Below are 21,935 nucleotides of genomic sequence, written 5' to 3' on the forward strand. Positions count from 1 at the left end.
ACCTCTAACTCCTTTTGTAGGTCTGGTAACCTGCTTTCTTTCTCCTTTAGCTTCCTAAGTATCCTTTGCCTTCCCTTTCTCTACCCAGTTCAAGTTAATCATGTTTAGTGGGCCTTTTAGGAAGGGATCTGTATCTATCATCATATTTGCCTGAGGTTTCTCCAGCAACAGTTTTCCCTTAACTATCAGGTCATGGATCCAATCCCTGAATTGTACATAGTTGGTGATAGAGTGATTAAAAGTGTAATACATCTTGCAATACTTCTTTCCTCTCAACTATTCAGGCTTAGGCATCTTTTTGGTGTTGTCGGGCACAATCACTTTTGCCTGCACCAATTCTTCATAAATCTTTGTCGCCTTAGTCAATTTGAAAGAATAAGCCTGGTACTTGGGAGACTTCATAGGTACGAATCTTCCATCATTCATCACTACTTTTTGATCTCTCACTGGCTGGACCAACCCCTTCACCATTAACAGTTTGAAAGGAGTGGTCATCTCGGTTGCACAAATCTCTATTCCCTCTCCTCCATTGATATCATTTTCTCCAAGCTCAGGACCTTCAAACTCCAACTAGTGAATTACAACTTTGTTTTTTGTAGAAGGGAGGCACATTGGATGAATGGTTCACTTGTTGTTCTTTAATCAACAGCTTATCATACTTCGTAGCAGCAATTTCCAATTCTTGTAGCTCATTAAATTGCACATCATAAAACTTCTTTCTCAAGGGCAGTCTTAATGCTTTCTGAGCAATGGATATAAGTTGGGCATGGTTGATAGGGAATTGGTACCTCATCTTTATCTTCCTAAACCTCATTATGAAGTCTTTTGTGGACTCGTTCTCATATTGTTTCACCTCAACTAAGTTGTTGATAGTCATCTGCCCCCAGTTAGCAATGGAATTTGGGGGTAATAGAGAATACCATTGAGATGCTAGGCCTACCAATGAATTCCCAAACAACCTTAACTTGTAGTTAGGATTGTCTTCAAATGCCACACAGTAATTGGAAAACTTGAAGATGTGGTCTCTAGATGACACATTACAGTCATCCTCACTGAAGGTTGGGAATGCGAGCATCTTGAAGTTGAGGGGAAAAGGGTTCTGTTCATCAATATACTTAGGGTAGGGCTTCTGGTAAGTGATCCTGAACAACGGGCGAGCTTGTGGTTGGGCATTCTAGATCACCATCCTTCTTAGCTTAGCCAATTCATTTCTAAGTTGCTGATTAGCTGCATTGTTGTGTGGAGCATAAGGAGGTCCTCACTTTAGGCTACGATCATTGCCTGAGAAAGTCTCATTCTTTGATTTAGGCTGTCTCCATCTAGCCTCTCCTCCCTTATCAACCAATGGTGGTGGCTTATAAGGAAGATGCTTGCCCATAACTGGGGTCACACCTTTCATACTGGATTATCCAATTTGATGAGTCATCCCATATTTCTTTCCATCTTGCCCGACCTGCCTCCTACTATCTGGTGGAAATAATAGAGGGTCGGGCAAATCTGCCTATAGGATATCTTCTACTCCTGGCTAATTAGTTCCAGGTTCCACTTTCTTCTTCCCCTATCGTTTTTTTTTCTCAAGCAAAGGAAATAGGGGAATCACTAGTTCATTCTCAGGACTTGATTCTCTCATCACCTCCCTAGCATAACCCTCTTTTGGGGTAAAGTACTCTATATCTAATCTTCTTTGCAAACTCCCTATAAGAGAACAAAGTATACTCACTTCTCTTCTGGTTTCCAAAGAAATTTTCTCCATACTTTTCAATACTTGCACCATGGTGTCTTACAAGTCTTCATTGGTCACCTTTCCTCATGACTTCTTAGATGAAGTCGAGCTTTCCAGAATAGATGGTCCTCGTAGGGAGGGGAAATCTTATGGATGGTCTGCCATGTCTGACCTTGGTAGACAACGGGATAGCCCGTACAACACCTCTGTGTTCCACCTGAAGGTTTTCTCCTTCATTATTTTTCTTAGCATACAAGAAAATGGGTCCCACATTGTGTGCCAAAACTATGTTCAAGGAAAAAGTGGATGGCCCCTCGCACAACTCCCCAAGGGTGAATGGCACTTTTGGTGATGTTGGTCGTCGGGTGATCTCTTGCTGCTTGGTATGCTGTAAGATGAGTTTGAAGTTAGTTTGAAAGGTGCCTTTATGGGGCCTTTGGTGTAGGCTATGAAACTCACAATCAAAAATAACAAAGTGCTAGGCGTGCCACTATTATCTCAGTATAACAGATGTTGAAATAGATGTGTTATGAGTGGTTACTTGTGCCCAAGTTACTTAAACTTCTTGTTATCAAAGAACCGTCACAGATGAGTTAAGTTTGCATTAAATTCTTTTTTCTTGCCTTGTAAACAAGGACTTTTAGTTTATGATTTTGTATGTTCAAATGAAGGGAGTCCAGATCCCTTTAAACCATTTCCTCCATTTCAGATTATTCTTAATGAAAACGGGTTTATTAAGTTAACTAGATCTAGGTGCAAATAAGACTCTTAAGTAGGAAATAACTAGTGATAACTTGAATACATGCTGAAAAGTACATTTAAACAATAGATCTGCTAAATTAAAGGACAAACAAAGAGACTCAGGCAAGATTTCACCTTGTCGGGCAAGGTTGAACATCTTGCAGCCACTTCTCTTTGAGTTTACAGGGGTTGTATGCTAAAAAGGATGGATGGCAAATAGGTTTTACATGAGGGAATCGATAATACAACACTAGGGAAGGTAGCAGAGCTTTTAAACTAGACAAAAGATAGCTTTTCTAAAGAGACTATGACTAAAAAGACTGAATCTAGGTTGGTTTCAGCTTTTATGGATGCAAATCTGGCTTGAAAGCAGAGTTTGTATGTTGTTTGTTTGGTTGTTTGAGTGTCCTTATGTCTGTTGTCTCTTCTTCCTTTTATAGGTGATTTGGCCTGATTGTTAAAGCTTTGTTCTTGGTCGAGGGCTCTCAAGGGTAGTGAGTCATCATGTATTTACACCTTTATGCCATTATAAAGTGCTTTTTGGCTGGTAGTGAGCTGGTCTCTGTTAATTGTCACTTCAGTCATACGCACATGGCTTATGCCTTGACTGAGAAGGCTTTAGTTTGTCTCTAGGCTCGATGTTGGGCTTCGGGCAAGTCCTCATTTAATTTGGCATCCTTGGGCATTCCTTCACTCAAACCTAATATTCAAATATTAACCCAAACACTAATATGATAAATCATTATGTAAAAACCATCTATGCGAAAATCAATAAAATATAATATCATATGATCATCAAACTCAAACTATATAAAAAAAATGATAAAAATTAGTAAAAGTATTACGAACCGTCTTTCCATTTGTTACCGTTGATTTTTAATCGATTTTTTACAGAAATGATCTTTACAAAATAGTTTATACTATAAACGATTTCAATTATAAGCACAAAAAAAAAAAATTGTACATGCAATATGTTGAAAAACAATTTCTCGCCATCCTTGAAGAACCAACTCAACCAAGCATTCCTCAAATATATACGAAGGCTTAAAGTATATAAAGTTTTTTTGCTTTTTTGCTTTTTTGCTTTTGTTATTTCATTCCAACAATGTGCTTTCGAGAGAAGACAACAAGACAACTACATAGGCATAGGCTAGACTAGAGTCCCACGTCATCATGCCAAAGAAAAGAAAAAGCATCCCTCAAAAAATAACTAAAATACCCGTCCAGTCCTTGTTCCGATGATTTGGGCACCCAAGTCTGTTTCATGTAGGGCTGGTTCAGTATGGGACACCGCACCGAAAACGGCATATCAAGTCCCAAACCGACTATTTTCGAGATGGAAATCTGAGGACTGATCCTAAACCAAAATTTCGGTATTCCCGAAATATTTCAGGATTTCTCGAAACCGAACCTGCATTAAAAATCAGAGCCACTGATGAATCGATGAAAATTGAAGGTTGAGAGAGAGAGATAGAGTGCAGAGATAGTCAGACCTTCATCTTTCTCCTGACCCGAGCCCCCAATTCGAAACCCTAAGCCCCAATTTGAAACTCTAACCTTGATTTGAAACCCCACACATATAGAGAATCGCTGGAGAGGATCAGAGTTGGGGATGAAGCAGTGAGGAGTGGTGGTGGTCGGAGTGCAGAAAGTTGGTCGGAGTCTGATTATGAGAGGATGGGTGGGTATTCAAATTCGAGAGGAGAGACAGAAAGAGTCTGAGATTTTGGCGAAGGCAGTGATGGGAGAGACATTTTGTCTAAAGAGTCTGAGTCTTTAGACATCTTTCTGCAAACTTTCCTCATTTTAATATTATATAATAGGCTATGTTTGCAGTTTTCTTGATTGTAATTTGGACAGCACACAACAGTCATGTGCTTTTCTGCACACTTTGATTATTTTAGTAATATATAATTGATATTGCAGTTTGCTTTTTTGCACACTTTGTTCTTTGGTAGCGTGGGAAGTACGAACCAAAAGCAAAAGGAAAAGAAGATTTCGGGATTTCGGGATTACCGAAAAATGAAATCTGAAAAACCAATCTCATATCGAATATTTCGGTATTTTTTGTCACAGGATTACAAAAGTTTGGGATAATTTCGGTTTCGGTTTGGGATTTTTTCAGTTTGGTTTGGGATTTTTGGGAATTTTTTCCAGCCCTAGTTTCATGTCCTCCAAACTGTCCAAGGGTCCACCCTCCTTAGTCCTTAAGAATGGGGTGGCCACCTATCAAATTTAGGTTGCTTCCTAAAGATTTATTTTACCAGAAAAGTCCAATGTCGGTGACATATTACTTGCAAGCCTTTTGCACCCAAATTTTCATTAGAAAATAAATACTCATAATTAACTATTCTTTTTTCTTTAGGTATTTTCTTTTTCAACTTTATTTTTCGTTACACGATTCATCATATTTTCATAGAAAGACAACGTAACTATTTATGTTTTTGATAATCTGGCACAGCCTATAGCCAACTTTATATTTGTTTTTGCTAATTTCTTGAAAATTTGAAAAGGAAGAAGAGAAAAGCAAATAGTTGGCAAAAAGTCACTTGTGTCGCCACAGGCACTTGGAAAAAGCAAACATGCACTTGCCGGGTGGCGTTCTTTCTATTGAGGGACTTTATTTTAATTTTTTGGTGTCCTTTTACTTATTAATTTTTTTTCTTCAGCTAATTATTATCCTCATTTAATGATATTTTTTATTTATTTGTAAGTCAGAGATTTTACGTTTGATTATCGTCAAAGGTAAATTTGAGTCATATTATTGCTAGCATATTGTGAGACGTAGTCCACTCTCACATCAACTTAGTGTAAATAATATTGTATAATAAAAAAATTAATGTGTTTTTCAGAAAAGGAAGGGGTTTGACAAAACAAAATATTCGGAGCGAGGTTTGCTCCCCTCCATGATCCTAATATTAGAAAGGTGACACGGTTGGTGGCGTGCACGCACATTCCAGTGCACGTTCTTTCCTCCAGCTCGCTCTGTCTGTCTGTCTGTCTGTCTTTTATTTTCTTTTCTTTTAATTTCCCAATTAATCATTAATTAACAATAATTAAGTTGGTTAATATTGTTGGTGTTTGGTTTAGAGAAGAAGGGTTGCATGGTTTTGGTCTGAAGAGAAAGAAGACGACGACGAAGAAAGATGTTGCAGAGAGCTGCAAGCAATGCATATTCATGGTGGTGGGCCAGCCACATCAGAACTAAGCAATCCAAATGGCTCGATCAAAACCTCCAAGGTACCCACTCGCCTACCCTCCTGTTTCTTTTTTTCCCAGTAGATTTGAAGAAAATCGAACCCTGAACCTTTACTAATCGCATCCGCTCTTAAACGAGTTTCTGCTTCTTGTTTATTGGATATGTTTTGATGATTTGGCTATCTGCATATTTTGGATCTGATCCAAATGGATTTAGAGTTAGAAGATTTTAACTCAATTTGTTTGGTTTATAAAATATAATTAATATGAGAGAATATATAGTTGCATGCATGTACGCATTGAGATTTATGAACGCCTTCATATTTCATTTGAAATCTTCCAAATATTGCAACTGATACAAACAATTTGTTAATTAGATTTTGGTTAACTTGAAACAATCATTCATCGTCGTCAAAGGTTCTGCAGGAACTGCTGCACTTTTGCTTGTCATGTATAGTTTTTCGCTTATCCGAAAACAGGTTGTATGTATCTGTCTGCTGAAAATTGAAGGTATAGTATTATGGAAATTGCAGATATGGAGGAAAAGGTGCAGAGTGTGCTTAAACTCATTGAAGAGGATGGAGACTCCTTTGCCAAGAGAGCAGAAATGTACTTCAAAAATAGACCGGAGCTGATACACTTCGTCGAAGAAACCTACAGAGCTTACCGGTCCTTAGCTGAGCGATATGATCACATTTCAACAGAGCTACAAAATGCCAACAACACAATCGCTTCTGTTTTCCCGGAACAAGTTCAGTTTGCCATGGATGACGAAGATGAATATCCCTCGACTAAAACGCCTAGAAGGCCTCCGGATATCTCAAAAGGGAACATCCCAAACGTTCCCCCGAAGGGTCCTACTAAAGATTTAAGGAGTCTTCTCACGAAAGCAACAGAGAAAAATAAGCTGCAGCCTCAGCGCTCAATGAAATCCACGTCTGCTAAAACAGTTCCTAAATCCGGCTTGACTAAACCTCAGGCACGTGAAGAGATTGACAAGACGCAGAAACAGATTCTGTCCCTACAAACGGAGAAAGAGTTTGTAAAGAGTTCGTACGAGAATGGGCTTGCAAAGTACTGGGAAATTGAGAACCAAATAAAGGGAATGCAGGAGAAAGTATGCGTTTTGCAAGATGAATTTGGTGATGGAACGGTCATTGAAGATGACGAGGCTCGAAATTTGATGGCAGCAGCTGCTTTAAAGTCATGCCAACAGACATTGGTTGATTTGCAGGCAAAACAGGAAACTACAGCTGAGGAAGCGAGGGTTGAGTCGAAAAGGGTTAAGGAAGCCCGGAAGAACTTGGAGACTCTTAAGAATGAGTTTCATCCTGATCAACCCAATCCGGAAAAGCCCAATGCAAAGGATGAATCTGTAAATGCGGCAAATAAGAAAAGCTTGGACCAGGAAGTGGACAAGGCAGCCCATCAGAAGCAGAAATTAGAGTTGTTACGGGAGAAAATTAAGGAACACTATGACGCTGCACCAGATTCATCTCTCACTGTTTCGGAAATGGCAGAAAAGATTGACGAGCTCGTGACTAAGGTGATCAGTTTAGAGAGTGCAGTTTCATCACAGACTGCTCTAGTCAAGAGACTAAGAAGCGAAAATGATGAGATTCAAGAACAGATTAAAAATCTGGAAGGTGACAAGGCAACTCTCGTCGGTGACAAGAAAGACTTGAGCGAAAAGCTGAAGGAAATGGAGGAAAAGTTGCATCAAGTTCAGGATCTCAACCAAAGTGTTGAAAACCAGAATGACAATCTCCAGACACATTTTACTGAAGCGACTTGTAATCTAGATCACATTTCTCATAAACTTGAAGCCGTGAAGCCAGATGAGGAGGTCAAGGTCACAGGCTCATCAGAAACAAAAGAGGAATCTCTTTTCGAAACCAAGTTGCAGAAACAGCTTGAAGGAGAAGTAAATGCGGTTAATCCTGTTGCTGGATCCAAGGTACTGCAGGAAGCGAAGTCAGATGAGGAACTGAAGCCTACAGTTTCACTGCGAAAAGATGAAGAACTTCCGCCTGAATTGAGAGCATTAAAAGAGTCCACAGAACATAAGGAAATGGCAAAGTCTACTGATGGTTCTATAAAAGCTACAGATGCTCTTAGTACTTCTGCAGGAAAAGATGTTTCTCAATCCCTGGAAATTAAAAATGCGGTTAATCCTGTTGCTGAATCCAAGGTACTGCAGGAAGCGAAGTCAGATGAGGTTCAGCCTACAGTTTCGCTGCGAAAAGATGAAGAACTTCCACCTAAAGTGAGACCGTTAATAGAGTCAACCGAACATAAGGAAATGGAAAAGTCTACTGATGGTTCAGCTACAGATGCTCTCAGTACTTCTGCTGGCAATCAAGGAAAAAAAGTTTCTCAATCCCCGGAAATTGAAAAGTCAGTTAGTCCTGTTGCTGGCACCAAGGAAGTGCAGGAAGCGAAGTCGGATGGGGAACTGAAGGCTACAGTTTCACATCAAAAAGAAGAAGAATCTCTGGATGAAGGGAGACTGTCCAAAGAGTCCATAGAGCATAAGCAAACAGAAAATCCTGCTGATGGTTCTCTAACAGCTACAGATGCTCTCAGTACTTCCGCTGGAAATCAAGGAAAAGATGTTTGTGAATCTCCGGAAATTAATAACGAAGTTGTGGAACAAGCAGCAAGGAACGAAGATGAGCCAGATTGGCAGAAATTGTTTGTGAATGGGATGGAGGGCAGAGAAAAGATTCTATTGACAGAGTACACAATAACTCTTCGGAACTACAAGGACCTGAAGAAGAAGTTCAGCGAAGCAGAGAACGACCTCTTTGAAACATCAGTGCAGATTAAAGAACTGAAGAGTGCCAGTGCCATGAAAGATGAAGAGATTAAATCATTGCATAAAAAACTGGATCTTCTGCTACAGAGTTTAGGTAAAAGTAAAGACTCAGAAGAGCTTAAAGCTTTAGATACCCAGCAGACCCCGACAAGTATTTCAGCAGATAGGAAAGAGGATGACGAATTTGAGGGAACTTCAGAAATAGAAGAAAAATTCCGATCGAACATTGATGAACTGTTGGAGGAGAACTTGGATTTCTGGTTAAAATTTAGCGCTTCATTCCACCAAGTACAACAATTTGAAACTACCGTCCAAGATTTGCAGTCTGAGATATCCAAGCTTGAGGAGAAAACTAAGAAACAAGACGGAAGTAGTCATGCAAAATATTCTATGAAATCAGATGCACGACCAATATACAAGCATCTAATGGAGATACAAACTGAACTGAATGTTTGGTTGGAAAAGGGTGCGCTACTGAAAGACGAACTGCAGTGCAGATTCACGTCTTTGTGCGACATTCAAGAAGAAATAACAAAGGCTCTGAAGACGAGTGCTGAGGATGGTGACTTCAAGTTTACAAGCTACCAAGCTGCAAAGTTCCAAGGCGAGATTTTAAATATGAAACAAGAGAATAACAAGGTTGCAGATGAGTTGCAAGCAGGATTGGATCATGTCAACGCACTCCAAATTGAAATAGAGAAAACTATGGCAAAGTTGAACGAGGATTACAGGCTCGTTGGATCAAAGAAGCAACCGCCTCCACAGCTGGCTCACTCTGAGAGTCGTTCACGAGTTCCCTTGAGGTCATTTATATTTGGCGTCACACCAAAGAAGCAAAAGCGATCAATCTTCTCCGTTGTGGCCCCTGCAATGCATAAGAGATACCAAGATTCAAAAGCTAAGTCATCTCAGCTGTAGATCGTTTCATTGTGTGCATTTTGTTTTCTTTGCTTTCGTTTCCACTTTTGAACAGCATTTCGACAGATTTCCTCCCTTTTTTTCCTGTTCTTTTAGGTCCCCTTCCTTTTCGGGATTTTTTTTAATTTTTATTCTCTTTCTGGGAGAGCATGTCATTTAATTACCATACATTATTGTAGCTTGTGTAAGTATCAAACAGCAGGAGCATTTAAGCCATCTATTACCATTAAAACATGGTCTTTAACCCAAATTTTCATACATTATGTTACAATGAAGCATGAAACTGCAAGATTTCGTTCCACTTCCACATAATAGGACGAACAGCATACATGATCATCCAATTTGCCTTATTATTCAGTGAACTATAGTGAAAGATGTAAAGCTTTCCTATACATTTATTGGTCACAAATCTAATTCTAAAGTCTTTATTCTGTGATCCTTCAAGCTGCCAACCGATAGTTGTAAAGCTTTTGGGATTTCTATACAGGCACCACTTTTAGCTAACCTTTCATGTAACCTCCCACTTACCATATAGACAACATCCTTTCACTCTTTAGAAGCGGGCACCCCTCGTGAAAGAGAAGGCTTCACTGCCAATCTCTATAGGATCATGGCTCTTTTGTGTCGAATGACACTTCTGACACTAACTTCGCTCCTCTTCCTTTGGCCATGTAAAGGCCTATGTGATGCATCAGCTCCTGGAAAAAACATTCAAAATATCAAGCATGAAGAGCTCTGTTACTTGAAACACAGATACCTGATAGCATTCTGCACTTGACGATGGATCTTTGTCAAAACTTAGCATCTTAATACATCCATTGCTGACTTAAAGAGAATATCAATTCACAGAACACACCTAGATGACAGATATAGGCATTTTGACACACAGAATTCATATCTGATTGACGCAGAAAACCAAATTAAAAAAAAAAAGGCAAGAAGAAGCGGAAAGAAGACAGATTTCTCTATTCCCCTTGCTTATACCTCATACTTTCTGGGATTACATTTTAACTTTCAAATTCAGCGCTGTCTCAATCTTAGGTATCCTAAATCATGTGAGTTCAAATTATCTGGTCAGAGTAGTGGCTTTTAAAGAAAAATTTCCAACGTATACACTGTCTAAAGGGAAAATGAGAAGTAAAAAATAACATATCAGAACAAGACAACGAGTAACGATAAAACGATCTGATCTGAAGTACCTGGGGATGAGCAGTTTTTGCAATCTCAACTGGAAGATCAAAAGTGGCACACCCACGGGAATACACAATGACATCCTCCAGAGGGGCAAGGAGACGATGATTTCTTGCAGACAAAGTGGTACATACAAAGTCTAGCACACATATATCCGTGCATATTCCTACAACCAAGATCTTAAAAAACAAGAACAAGAAATAGCAAAATTAGACAGAAATGATAGAATTCTGAAAGGCACCAACTAGCAAGTCAACATCAATTACAAACTGCAAAATCACAAGGGGATGAACACATTTTGGGGTTTAGGAAATGCTTACAGCTTTTATCTGATTACTTTGAACCCAATTAACAAACAGATTAGAGCCATCTTTCTCAATCGATCCTAGAAACCCGTCAATGCAATCTTTGCGTCTAAGTGTCACATTTGGTTCGTTCTCCAACCATTGCAGGTCTGTGTATGTAATTATATCATTAAAAGAGAGCTACTAACTTAACAAGACATAAGAGAGCTACAGCAATAACCGGAAAGAAAAAGATCGAAAGCAGAAACAAAAAAAAGGTACCTGGGACTAGATTTGATTCATCAGTTCCAACAATGCAATGAGGAGGGTAAGGATGCTCGGGAATGTCAGGGTGATGAGAATCAAGGAAAGCAAAGACAGGCCATTTCTTGTCACAGAAAACTCTGGCTAGTCTCACTGACTCTTCCACCATTTCAGATATTTGCTTATCAGGCTGTGTTGGTGCCTATTGCCAATTCCCACATGCATAAAAATGATATAATTCCACTAAAAATACAAACTTTTATATGTACAAAAGCTTATAGCCTGCGTTTGGTGTCTAAGATTGCGTTGGATAGGATAACTCACTGAATTCAATGTTTGTTAAACAAATTGGTTTAGTAAGGAAGAAAACTTATCCATCCCCATCCCAAAACGTTTGGAAGTTGGTATCCGTTTTATTCATTCGACATACATTAAATCCAGTAAATTATCCGTCCAAATCTCATCTGTGACACCAAACAAAGATGTAGAGTAATACATCCAAAATCTTCTGTATTGGTTTTATTGTTTGTTTAGGAGGGTGTATTCAATTGAGATTTTGAAGGATTTAATGGATTTATAAATTATGGATTTTGATGGAGTTTAATTGATTTGTAGATAATTATATATAAAATTTTGATTCAATTCTCTCGAAATCTCGAAGATGTGAGATTTGTGAATGCTTAAAATACACTACGAAATCTCTCTAATTCCCTCAAATTCCTCAACTTTTTAAAATTCTTTAAAACAAATTCCTTGAATTCACGTAAAATGGTATAAACTTCTTTAAAATCCTTATTGAATTTGAATACACCCGGATTCTTAAGAATTTTAATAAACTATTCTGAAAATTCTGATTGAATACATATTGAAATTCAGCGAATCACTTAAAATCTTAATTAAACACCCATCGATTCATTAAAGAATTAAAATCCCTCAAAATCTCAATTGAATACACCCTTATTCTAATCTAAACTTTAAAGAAAATATAGCCGACTTGGATACACCTAGGTCGGCAAAATCTTATTGTTGTTTTTGACAGGTTTAACGCTTGGGGGACTAAATTTGAAGATTAAATTTTATTAGTTGTTGATTGGTGTGCTTATTTCTATTGGTGACACATTATTTAGTTTATAAATTTAGTTTACAAATTTAATCAATCTAGCATTACCCTTTCTCAGATTTGATCATGAAAAATAAAACGTCTGGAAGGAGAAGAATGAAATTACCAAATTGCCAGCACCAACGGTGCAGAAGCCATTAACGATGTCGACGAGGACAAGGCCGGTGGTGGTGTGACCGGTGAGCAGCACGGATTCTTGGTTCACGGGAAGCTGCTCCTTCAACAAATCAATCGTATGAGGAACCATTTTTCTTCTTTTTTTGTTTCTTTCCTTCAAAGGTTTGCTGCTGATAAAGAAAATATGACCCACCAGAAAGAATCAAGTGACTTTTGGACTCCGGGTGAAGGAAGGAGCCTTGGCCAAGAAAATGAAAGGGGTTTTGGACCGTTGGATTAGATAAGTTACTTGAGTAAAGAACCTCATACCGACCACCACAGCAAGTGGTCCAGCAGTAAGAGCGCAAATCTCGACTCCCAAAATACAAAAACCAAGGAGGACTCAAGCTCGAGGCACAAGTTAGTGAATTTGTTTGACTATGGTTAGGGAAGTTGAAATGTCTCTCTGAGTATTCTTAATCCTTAAAATAAGTAGATAGCCGTAACTTAGTAGCAGTTATCTCTTTGTTTAAAAAAGAAAAAAGAACCTCACACTAGAATATGGCCCCCATATGTTTTCGTTCTACTAAAAAATAAAAGCATTATTACTTTTTAGATCATATTTTATAAAATATACGGTGTAATAGTTGGTGCCTGAATTTCTCGTTAAAAAGAAATCATCAAATTGACTCATCATGTAATATCTCTCAAATTGTTAATATACTTTTATTATAAAGTCCACATGTCATAATCTAATAAGCCTACGTAAAGGTGGTATTCTCTGCGTATTTTCGCTATTTTATTTGAGCTGATACAGAAAGCCGAAAAGAACGGAGGAACAGAAAGATCCAAACAGCAACTTTGGTTTTTGGCTTTTGGGTTTATATGAGGGTTGGTATTTGGTACCATTTTGCTTTTTTGACTTTTAAGGAGCTTATCTCTCCCTTGAAAACTTGGAAAACAAAAGAAACAAAAACAGTGGGATTCTTCTTCCAGCCAATCAGCAATCTATGAGGAATGGACACGAGTGTGATTGCAGCTATTGTATCCCAAGCCCAAACAAGCTGCCCAGCACAAGGCCCAATTTTAATTGGGCTCCACCTCAGCCTGAAGAAAAAAACGAAGGGCCAGGCCCCAAGTAACTTATTGCACCTTTATTACACTATTTTAGCTTAAATTAAAAAATATAAAAGAAAGAAGTTGCAGTTCAATTGATTACAAATATTTTATCTTATATTCGGAACTTCGAGTTTGTGTTAGGGGTGGGCAAATGAGCATGGGTCCGTGGGTAAGGGTGGGTATTAGTAGTTGGGGACAGGTCCAGGAAGAAGAAGATTAAAACCTTCAATCTTGACCCAAAATTAACTTCGGTATTCATTGTCCAATATGGGAATACTCATATCCAGATTAAACTTATTCTTGTTATTCTTTCACCTATTCATCCTTGTTCAGTTCTCCCTCAAAATCTCAGTCATCAGGTATTTTCAATTTTTTATATTGTCTCTTTGATTGCTGAGAAAAACAGAGGAAATGTTCAATCTTTGTGGTAATGCGGTTGTAAAGTTTGAATCTTTGATGCCGCTCCAAATCGGAGAAAACTATGGGATCAAACAGATTGGCGAAGATGAAGGGGAACAACTTGCTTGGTGTCCACTCAATCTGGTCTGACGCAGCTGATTCCGCAGCGCTCTTGACTCGTTCTTGACTTGCACGTCTTGAAGATGATGACCGAGGAAGACGGTAATTGCATGTGGGGAAAACTTGTTCTCCCATGGCTGATTCCCTTATGTGTTGAGGAAGATGACACCAACTGATTGTCCCTTATGTGCTGGCAAAAATAAAATAAAATAATTGGACCCATGGATCCGGCCTATTTCTACTCATTTTAAACGATCTGGGTTAGGTCCAGTTGCAAATTCTGAAATGCCATTACCTGGCTTGGCCTACCCATTACCATTTACAACGGGTAAGGTTTGGTTCCTCCAAATTTCAGCCTAGCGCGGCCCGTGCCCACCCCTAGTTTGTGTTGCTAGGAAGATGTCCAACTTTTTGTTTTTGTTTTTGTTTTTTTTTTTTTAACAAACAATATTATCTACACTAAGGGGGTGGGGGTGGGCTTAGCCTCACAATGGGCTAAGCAATAATGTGGTTCATGCCTTTGGCGAGAATCAAATGTAAGACTTTTTGCTTACAAATGAAGAGGAATATCACTAGAATGAGTACTAAGTGGAGGAGGGAAGATGTCCCACTTAGCCTCGTATCTAAATTATTTACGAGTGCTATGGGATTGAAACCAAGTTATTAAGGACTGAATTATAAAATGTTAAAGAGAGGAGTTTTTTTTTTTTGTCGGACGATATATTTTATGTTAGATTAGTCATCGACGGGGTTCGAACCCACGTCTTCATGTAGGGACTCAACTCATTTCCACTGCTGTGGTAAATGACCACTTGCAAAAAAAAAAAAAAAAAAAAAAATAGAGGAGATTAGAAATGTATCAACGATCATCACAAGTGCATGTATGTGAAATTTGTAGATGACTCATTTTAAGTAAGGATTTGCAAATCTATCTCGCATGCCTTTGCAATGGACATAGAGGGTATTCCCAATCCATTATATTTAACATTTTTTGCTCTATTCATTCATAACTTGATCTCAATCGCTTAGGACTTGAAAATTCCTTACCCAAACATAGCCAAAAGAAATGATCACCTAGGATGTTGAAATCCCTTACCTAGCACGATGGCAATTAATTTGGCCTGATTGGCCTTTGTGTTTTGTTGAAATCTCCTTGGATTGACTATTGAGAATCTTTTGGATGTTATATTTTATGTCATTTTAATATTTGCAAAAAGTTGCTAATGGTTTAAGATCTGGGAACACATGTTTTTTATACGCATTTTGACATCAATTTTGTAGGCCCACTTTATAATGTATTTCAACGATCCAAGCAGTCTGTATTTTAGTACATCATTCATAGATCATCTTGCAAAAAGTTAGACAAATCCAAAAATTATTACAACATTCATTTGTAGTGAAGAAAATTGATGAATACAACTCTACAAAGAAATACTAAATTTAATCCAACGGCCAATTTGGTTTTGCATTTGGGTTTGGTAGGCATGATCTTTGAGGTAAGACATAAGAAATAAAAAGTTGGATCGTTGATTACAGAGTGAGCCTCACAAAAAAATGTGACATCTGAATCCTTACCCGTTTTTAATATAGTAAAACAACTTTCGCTTCTCCTTAATAAAATAAAAAAGGGTTTTTATCACAAATGGTCCCTGACATTGATCAAACACATCATTTTGGTCCCTGACATTGAAAATCAATAGAAATGGTCCTTGACATTGATCAAACACATCCCAAATGGTCATTCCGTTAAAAACTTTTTGGGCAATTTTCAAAGCTTCGTAACTCAATCGTTTCTTAACCAAATTCGACCCATGATATATCAAAATGAAGATAGGAAAGTGTAGAACAAGATTATACCTATTTGAAAGCCCAATGGTTGCCGGAGATGGCCGGAAAATAGCCTCAAATGTGACTGGTCCGCAAAAAAACTGAAAAACTCGCCTGAAATGGGGTAAACTTTAAACATTCATAATTTCTTCAATACTCAAAGAAATTGAATGATTCAAAAATAAAAATCATACTTCTCAACGAGACAAAGAGAATGGTACCTTTATTGACTGCTAATTTACTGTGGTTTGACCGGAAAATGGCTCGAACTTGGATAACCATTTTCGAGTTAGCCAATTTCGAGTCGTTTTCCGGTCAAACTACGACGAGTTAGCCATCAAGAAATATACCATTCTCTTAGTCTCGTCTAGAAGTATGATTTTCGTTTTTGAATCACTCGATTTCGTTAATTATTGAAGAAGTTATGAATGTTTAAAGTTTATCCCATTTTAGGCGAGTTTTCCAGTTTTTTTGCTGACCAGTCACATTTGGGGCTATTTTCCGGCCATCTCCCGCAACCATTGGGCTTCCAAATAGGTATAATCTTGTTCTACACGTTCCTATCTTCATTTTGATATATCATGGGTCGAATTTGGTTAAGAAACGATTGAGTTACGAAGCTTTGAAAATTGCCCAAAAAGTTTTAAACGGAAGGACCATTTGTGATGTATTTGATCAATGTCAGGGACCATTTCTATTGATTTTCAATGTCAGGGACCAAAATGATGTGTTTGATCAATGTCAGGGACTATTTGTGATAAAAACCCAATAAAAAATAACAATACGAGACAATTTAAAATTTAAAATTCTTTTAAAATTTGACAACAATACTTATATATGTATTTAATAGATTATTTAACAATCAATATAATTTATGTAAATAAATGTATTAACTACAAGGTCCACCCTTTTAAAACTCAGCCCCAATTCGATATTGTAGAAAATAGTTGGCAAAAGAAAATAAAAATCTTCATTCTTGCCCTTTTGCTGCAAAACCGTTCCAAACCTTCATTCATCAATCAAATCATGTGTTACGGTCAGCAACCGCCCTTCTCCGGAGACAACCCGACCCCACAACGCGCCGTCCGACCGCGGAACGACAACGCGGTGGCGGTCGCAGATCTGCGCGGCCGCCTTGCCCAGACTGAGGCGCGGCTGGCGCGAGCCAGGGCTCGTGAGGCGGAGCTCAGCCGTCGCCTGGAAGACATGAAACGATTCGTCTCCGTCATGGAGATCCTCGAAACGTTCCTCAAACGACGCTTCCGCGAGCAACGGGAATACGTAGCCCGACTCTTCTCTCCCTCTCACCTGCCATCACGGAAGTGAAAAAAAGGGAGTCGCCCTCTGCGACATTTTATCAAACACTTGGTGCGCATAGCCTTCCCTTTTTATTTTGGGTTAATTTTGCTGGGTCTGGATTTCTATATGTATCATACGGAACTACTACCAATGTAATGCTGATTATTCGACATTGATCCTGTGTTATTCTGCAATGGTGCTTTTGATAGGAGTAATTACTGCTGTATTATAACTACTAACAGTTTTGTTCTTCCAAAATTAACAAAAAGGCTACATTGAAAGTTACCGTATTACATTGATCTGTAGGTTCATACAGTGGAGTACAAAAAATGTTTTTAAATAGGGTTCATGATAATCGAGTAGAGCTGCGAAATCTAGCCACGGAGACTTTACGCTTCGCGAAATCTCCAGGATGTAGATTCAAATTCAATCATCTGATAGCAGTGGTTGCAAGCTCTTTTGGAGAAATGCAGACATCTTTGCAGTGGCAGCGCGCCCTCGTTCTAAACAGCGAAGATAGTCGTCCACTGGAAAAATATAGAGTGAGGATCGGTTAGATCAAGTATCGTAAATCTTACTAACACAACCAGTGTAGCATAAAACACCAGGAAATTTCCCATGTTGTTAGAATAGAGGGGGGAGATGAAGAGTGGTAAATACCTGACATTGCTCCCTGGGTCACCGAGGTTATGATCCCGTGCTCCATGGGTTCACCTCCCACCTGTGATCCTCCTTCTTGAAGGATTGTGAGAGAGTTTGGGAAGACCAAGTATGCAAACGCCTTCATTTTCTGCCGTTACAAATTCAAACACCATTAAGGATGGAGAACTAAGTAATGCCAAAGATTGTGAATCACCAGGTAAGGTATGGGTTGAGTGCGCCAACGGTCATAGTTCAAGGTATTATCAATATAGAGACAACGCAAATACACAAATTCAAACATCTCACATACAGAGATTGATGTGCCGTAAAAGAAACAGGTTCAGGGAACGGTTAAGGTTGGAGTACATAGGTTCAACTTATACCAACATAATTGCATTTAGCAGGTGCACACATTTAGATATGAAAACAACCCGGCTTCTATAACTCCGGAAAGCTTATAGCATGGTGCCTCACTGCCTTAAAGAAAACGTATATGCAACAAAGACATGTATGTGCTAATAAGATCCTCCTTATTAGTGCTTAAAGAAGCTATAGAATTTTGGAGTATAATCGAACTACAATTAGATTTTTATAGAGATGAACTAAGAAAAACCTGTTCTTCCAGCTTGCTGGGGTCCAAAATGACGTATCCGCTCTCTGCCAGGCAACAACATATGGCAACTGCAAACAGCATAAAAACGCCTCAGGACATATTCATCAAACGAAGGATAGAAGAGCAAAACATAGGTCTCATTTACCAGCAAGATGTTTTAGAGGAGTCCCAGCATCAACAAGGGCAGCACACGCTGCATTTATGGCACATGGGAGAAGCTATACACGTAGTTGTTAAGGTACTTCTACTTGTATCAACACGTAAAAGAAGATAACAAAGAAGAAAGGGGGAAGCTAACATGTTCTTGGATATGTGCAAATGTCAAACACGATATTTGCTTGCCTCGAGGTTATTCAACACACAGAAAAAAAAAATACTTGTTCCTTGTGCAGTATGGAACCTTACGTAACACATAAGGAAATGAATTCACTCCATGGGACTTCTAAAATACCTTTTGCCTGAGGAGCTGAGAATCCTGAGCTTTGAAATAGAAGACTAGTCCAATTTTGTCAATTAACTAATTTAACCTCCAAGGGACGTTGTAATTCCGTCATTTAGGATCAGAGAGAAAGAGAAAGGCACCCAGAGAATAACAACACTACCAGCAGGCAGCACCCCAAGGTTTTATAATTATTTTTATACTCCCAGGCCAAACAGAGACAATGAAAGAATAAACTGGCAAAAGGACGCTTAATGAATGTCAAAAATGAAGCTTCAATATGCCTATTAAAACTGCTAAACTCGTAATGTACGATAAATGCAAAATGTTTAAGGATACAGCACCATCATCATTGACAACCTGCAGCAGAACATAAGACTTTTTAAACAAATGGATGATAACTTGACCATAGCTGTAAATGAGTTAATAACAAATACCCAAGGAAACTGAAGAAGTATTCGGTGACTCAGTGACTGGGTGTATAAAAAGGTCAAATCGCATACATGAAGATAAACAAGAGATGGGAGCCTATGTCCATCTAGTAATATAGGCTCAGCCTATATTACTAGATGGACATAACTTCAAACAAAATCAGCATTTAGGGAGACAACAATTAGTATACTGGTTTTGCATAACTATTCATCTTACGGGTTGGAAAGATTACATAATCTAGCCTGTCTCTTTAATACACAACTTATAATTAGCGGATGCATTTCCATGCACAGGCTCAAAAGCCAAACCACAGTTACACTTCCTGGAAACTTTTACCTGTCTACGTAACAAGGGCCAATGCCCATATTTACCACCACAAGCCCTTTAAAACTCATAAATTTAACATGTCCTTAAAGTGATCTACTACTTGATTCTGCAAAACAATGCCTACGATTCGGACATAATGTTTTTCATATACATAAAATCACCTCACCTGAACAATGACCGAGGTTGTGGTATTTGGGTTTAGAGTCAGTATGCAGATGCTTTGCAAGGTCCTCTTCAATATCATCTCATATTCCCTTTCAAGTTTTCCTATATCATGCAAAAAAAAAATGTTCAAATTAAACAGAAAGAACAGAATTCACCGCACTCTATGTACACATTGTCCAGTCCAGAGCAATAAGAGTAAGTTAGTAGGGGCACAAACTCACCACTCTGGCCTGTTTTAGGCTTCCAAATAACCTCAATGCAAGCTTTTTCGGGATTTTCATTCTTCTTTGTTCCTGCTTTAGGTCCATAAACAGCAGCAAGAACTTTCGTATCTCCTATAGAAAGTTAAAAACCAACATAACAAACCTAAACATAAATATTAATACCAATAAAAAACACAGTTAAGAAAATGAAATTCCAAATTTTAGCCAAAACCCACATAAAGTTTTCAACTAAATTGGGCAATTAGTTAAAATAATCAGAAACCAAATCTCAATTGTTGGACTTATCATAATTAAATATGGATGACAGAGGTGGCAAATCAACACATTGGATTGTTATTAGGTAACCATTAAGAGAGATTTAGTTTGATTTCACTATAATAAGGTGTATTACACCATCATCACCACTACCAATCTCACCACCATATTATGTAATCAAACTAAAAAGGGGATTTAATGATTACCCATTAACAATCTAAAAGGTTGATTTGCACCTCTATCGACGACATATCAATTGAATATTGATCACATACTGAAAAACCGATCATTTCAGCAATTTTGAATAAAAACAGAATTTCAGTAGCAATAATATTCCAAAAGGCGGCCAGCCCATTGAAGAAGACAAGCTAAAAATACAGAGCAGAATGGCCAGATTGCGCAGATAGAGAATATATGTGGATTTTGAGGTGAAGTAAGAACCTTGAGTCCAACTTGCAGAGCCATGAGCGCGGTTGAGGACGCTGCGAGAACAAGCCAACGGTCTCAACTGGTTTGGTGTGCGTCCGTCGACTCTGTCAATTTCCATTGTCTTTCGCTGTTAAAATTGGCGAAATTGATACTTCGGAGAGCCAGATTAACTGCGATGCAAGTTCAACAATCAATACTGGTTGCTCTGTGAAAAATTGTAGCCGAAGAAGAAGAATGGGGTTTTGGGAATGGGCCGTTAGGGTTTTTGAGGGTCAATTTTCACTTTGTACTCCTTTGTTTTTGGTCAACTACGTATAGGCTTTACGAAGCATTCTTTGGCTTATTTGCTTGTGCTTGACGTTCTTTTTAGTACAAACACGTTAAAATTTTATTAAAAGTTTTAGTGCTTGTTAAACAAAACAATTAGAATTTCTTTTTGAAAAGCATGTCACAGGTAGGGGTGTGCATTTTCATGGGTCACCCGCCCAAACCGACCAACGCACCCATGATAAGTTGGGTTGGGTCGGTTTTACACTCTTAAAAACTGAAACTTAGGACATAACTCGCCCACCCCTTGGAAGGAGCAGTTGAAGTCGGTTTTCAACATTAATAACACATTCGAACCCAACCCGTCCGCCTATGTTTCCTCAGTTGTTGCAATTGACAGAAGTAGAGAGCAAGTCTTGTTTTATGAGAGAAAAAGGAAAAGGAGAGAGTTGGCAAATGATTGTCAACCACTGCTCTTTCTCATCCTTATTGGAAATTCCTTCACGAAGTTGGCTTTTCCAGTATCTGTTGAATGATCACTATGAACTATTTGCTTCAAAAAGATAGTTGTAAGAATGAAAGTTCAACCTCGATTCGAATACAGATGAAGTAAAAAAGGCCATCATTGGGGCAAACGATGCAATAGCTTTGGTTAGGGTAAAGCTCAAAGTAGCATAACTAAATGATTGTTTAGCCAATGATGGATTTCTGTTATCTACCACTTGAGTTTCTTTTTGGTCAACTACACGTGGCATGCTTGGGTTGGCTTTATTTCAAGACCAGCAAAATATTGTGATTAATATACTGGCACACTGCACCAATTCACAAATAAAAACCTCCATTACAGAAATTTCTCCTACAGTCTTTCTTGCATCCGGTGCTTCTCTAAGCTTAACGTGTAGCCACAACTACTCACTCCTCCATCACTGTTCTATGTAATCCCTCCCTTTATCCCTCACTCCAAGTCTCAACCCGCCATACCACCCAACCCAACACGCTAATTACTGGATGGGGTGGTTTGGTCA

At 38.5% G+C, this 21,935-nt stretch overlaps 4 protein-coding genes and 1 long non-coding RNA gene across 7 annotated transcripts; 2 read left to right on the forward strand and 3 right to left on the reverse strand.

Annotated features, from left to right (window-relative positions):
• Positions 1-2,522: 2,522 nt before the first annotated feature.
• Positions 2,523-4,386, reverse strand: LOC126626725 (uncharacterized). 2 transcript variants are annotated; one of them, XR_007624772.1, is made up of 3 exons: positions 4,022-4,386; positions 3,684-3,875; positions 2,523-3,164 (listed from the first exon to the last, which is right to left on the reverse strand). It is a non-coding gene; the product is annotated as an uncharacterized LOC126626725 (long non-coding RNA). The 2 variants fall into 2 exon arrangements; XR_007624773.1 differs by having other exon boundaries at positions 3,958-4,386.
• A 1,011-nt stretch (positions 4,387-5,397) lies between these two features.
• LOC126620892 (protein NETWORKED 2D-like) lies at positions 5,398-9,656 on the forward strand. The gene is made up of 2 exons (XM_050289204.1): positions 5,398-5,704; positions 6,196-9,656. The coding sequence occupies exons 1-2, from the start codon at positions 5,611-5,613 to the stop codon at positions 9,396-9,398; spliced, it is 3,297 nt and encodes a 1,098-aa protein (XP_050145161.1). The 5' UTR covers positions 5,398-5,610; the 3' UTR covers positions 9,399-9,656.
• On the reverse strand, positions 8,852-12,714 carry LOC126620898 (nicotinamidase 1-like). 2 transcript variants are annotated; one of them, XR_007622726.1, is made up of 7 exons: positions 12,364-12,714; positions 11,156-11,339; positions 10,910-11,043; positions 10,598-10,768; positions 9,927-10,096; positions 9,210-9,345; positions 8,852-9,069 (listed from the first exon to the last, which is right to left on the reverse strand). XR_007622726.1 is itself a non-coding variant. In XM_050289212.1 (5 exons), the coding sequence occupies exons 1-5, from the start codon at positions 12,502-12,504 to the stop codon at positions 10,007-10,009; spliced, it is 720 nt and encodes a 239-aa protein (XP_050145169.1). In that variant the 5' UTR covers positions 12,505-12,713; the 3' UTR covers positions 9,588-10,006. The 2 variants fall into 2 exon arrangements, 1 of the variants encoding a protein (XP_050145169.1); XM_050289212.1 differs by lacking the exons at positions 8,852-9,069; positions 9,210-9,345 and having other exon boundaries at positions 9,588-10,096; positions 12,364-12,713.
• A 4,017-nt stretch (positions 12,715-16,731) lies between these two features.
• LOC126629873 (protein SKIP34) lies at positions 16,732-17,332 on the forward strand. The gene has a single exon (XM_050300022.1). The coding sequence runs from the start codon at positions 16,845-16,847 to the stop codon at positions 17,142-17,144; it is 300 nt and encodes a 99-aa protein (XP_050155979.1). The 5' UTR covers positions 16,732-16,844; the 3' UTR covers positions 17,145-17,332.
• On the reverse strand, positions 17,301-20,969 carry LOC126629863 (exosome complex exonuclease RRP46 homolog). The gene is made up of 8 exons (XM_050300009.1): positions 20,656-20,969; positions 19,957-20,070; positions 19,737-19,837; positions 19,151-19,171; positions 18,518-18,590; positions 18,373-18,440; positions 17,778-17,907; positions 17,301-17,644 (listed from the first exon to the last, which is right to left on the reverse strand). Exons 1-8 carry the CDS (start codon positions 20,759-20,761, stop codon positions 17,544-17,546), a joined length of 714 nt encoding a protein of 237 aa, XP_050155966.1. The 5' UTR covers positions 20,762-20,969; the 3' UTR covers positions 17,301-17,543.
• Between the last annotated feature and the right edge of the window lie 966 nt (positions 20,970-21,935).

Source organism: Malus sylvestris, chromosome 1 (genome assembly GCF_916048215.2).
Source record: "Malus sylvestris chromosome 1, drMalSylv7.2, whole genome shotgun sequence".
NCBI lineage: Eukaryota > Viridiplantae > Streptophyta > Magnoliopsida > Rosales > Rosaceae > Malus > Malus sylvestris.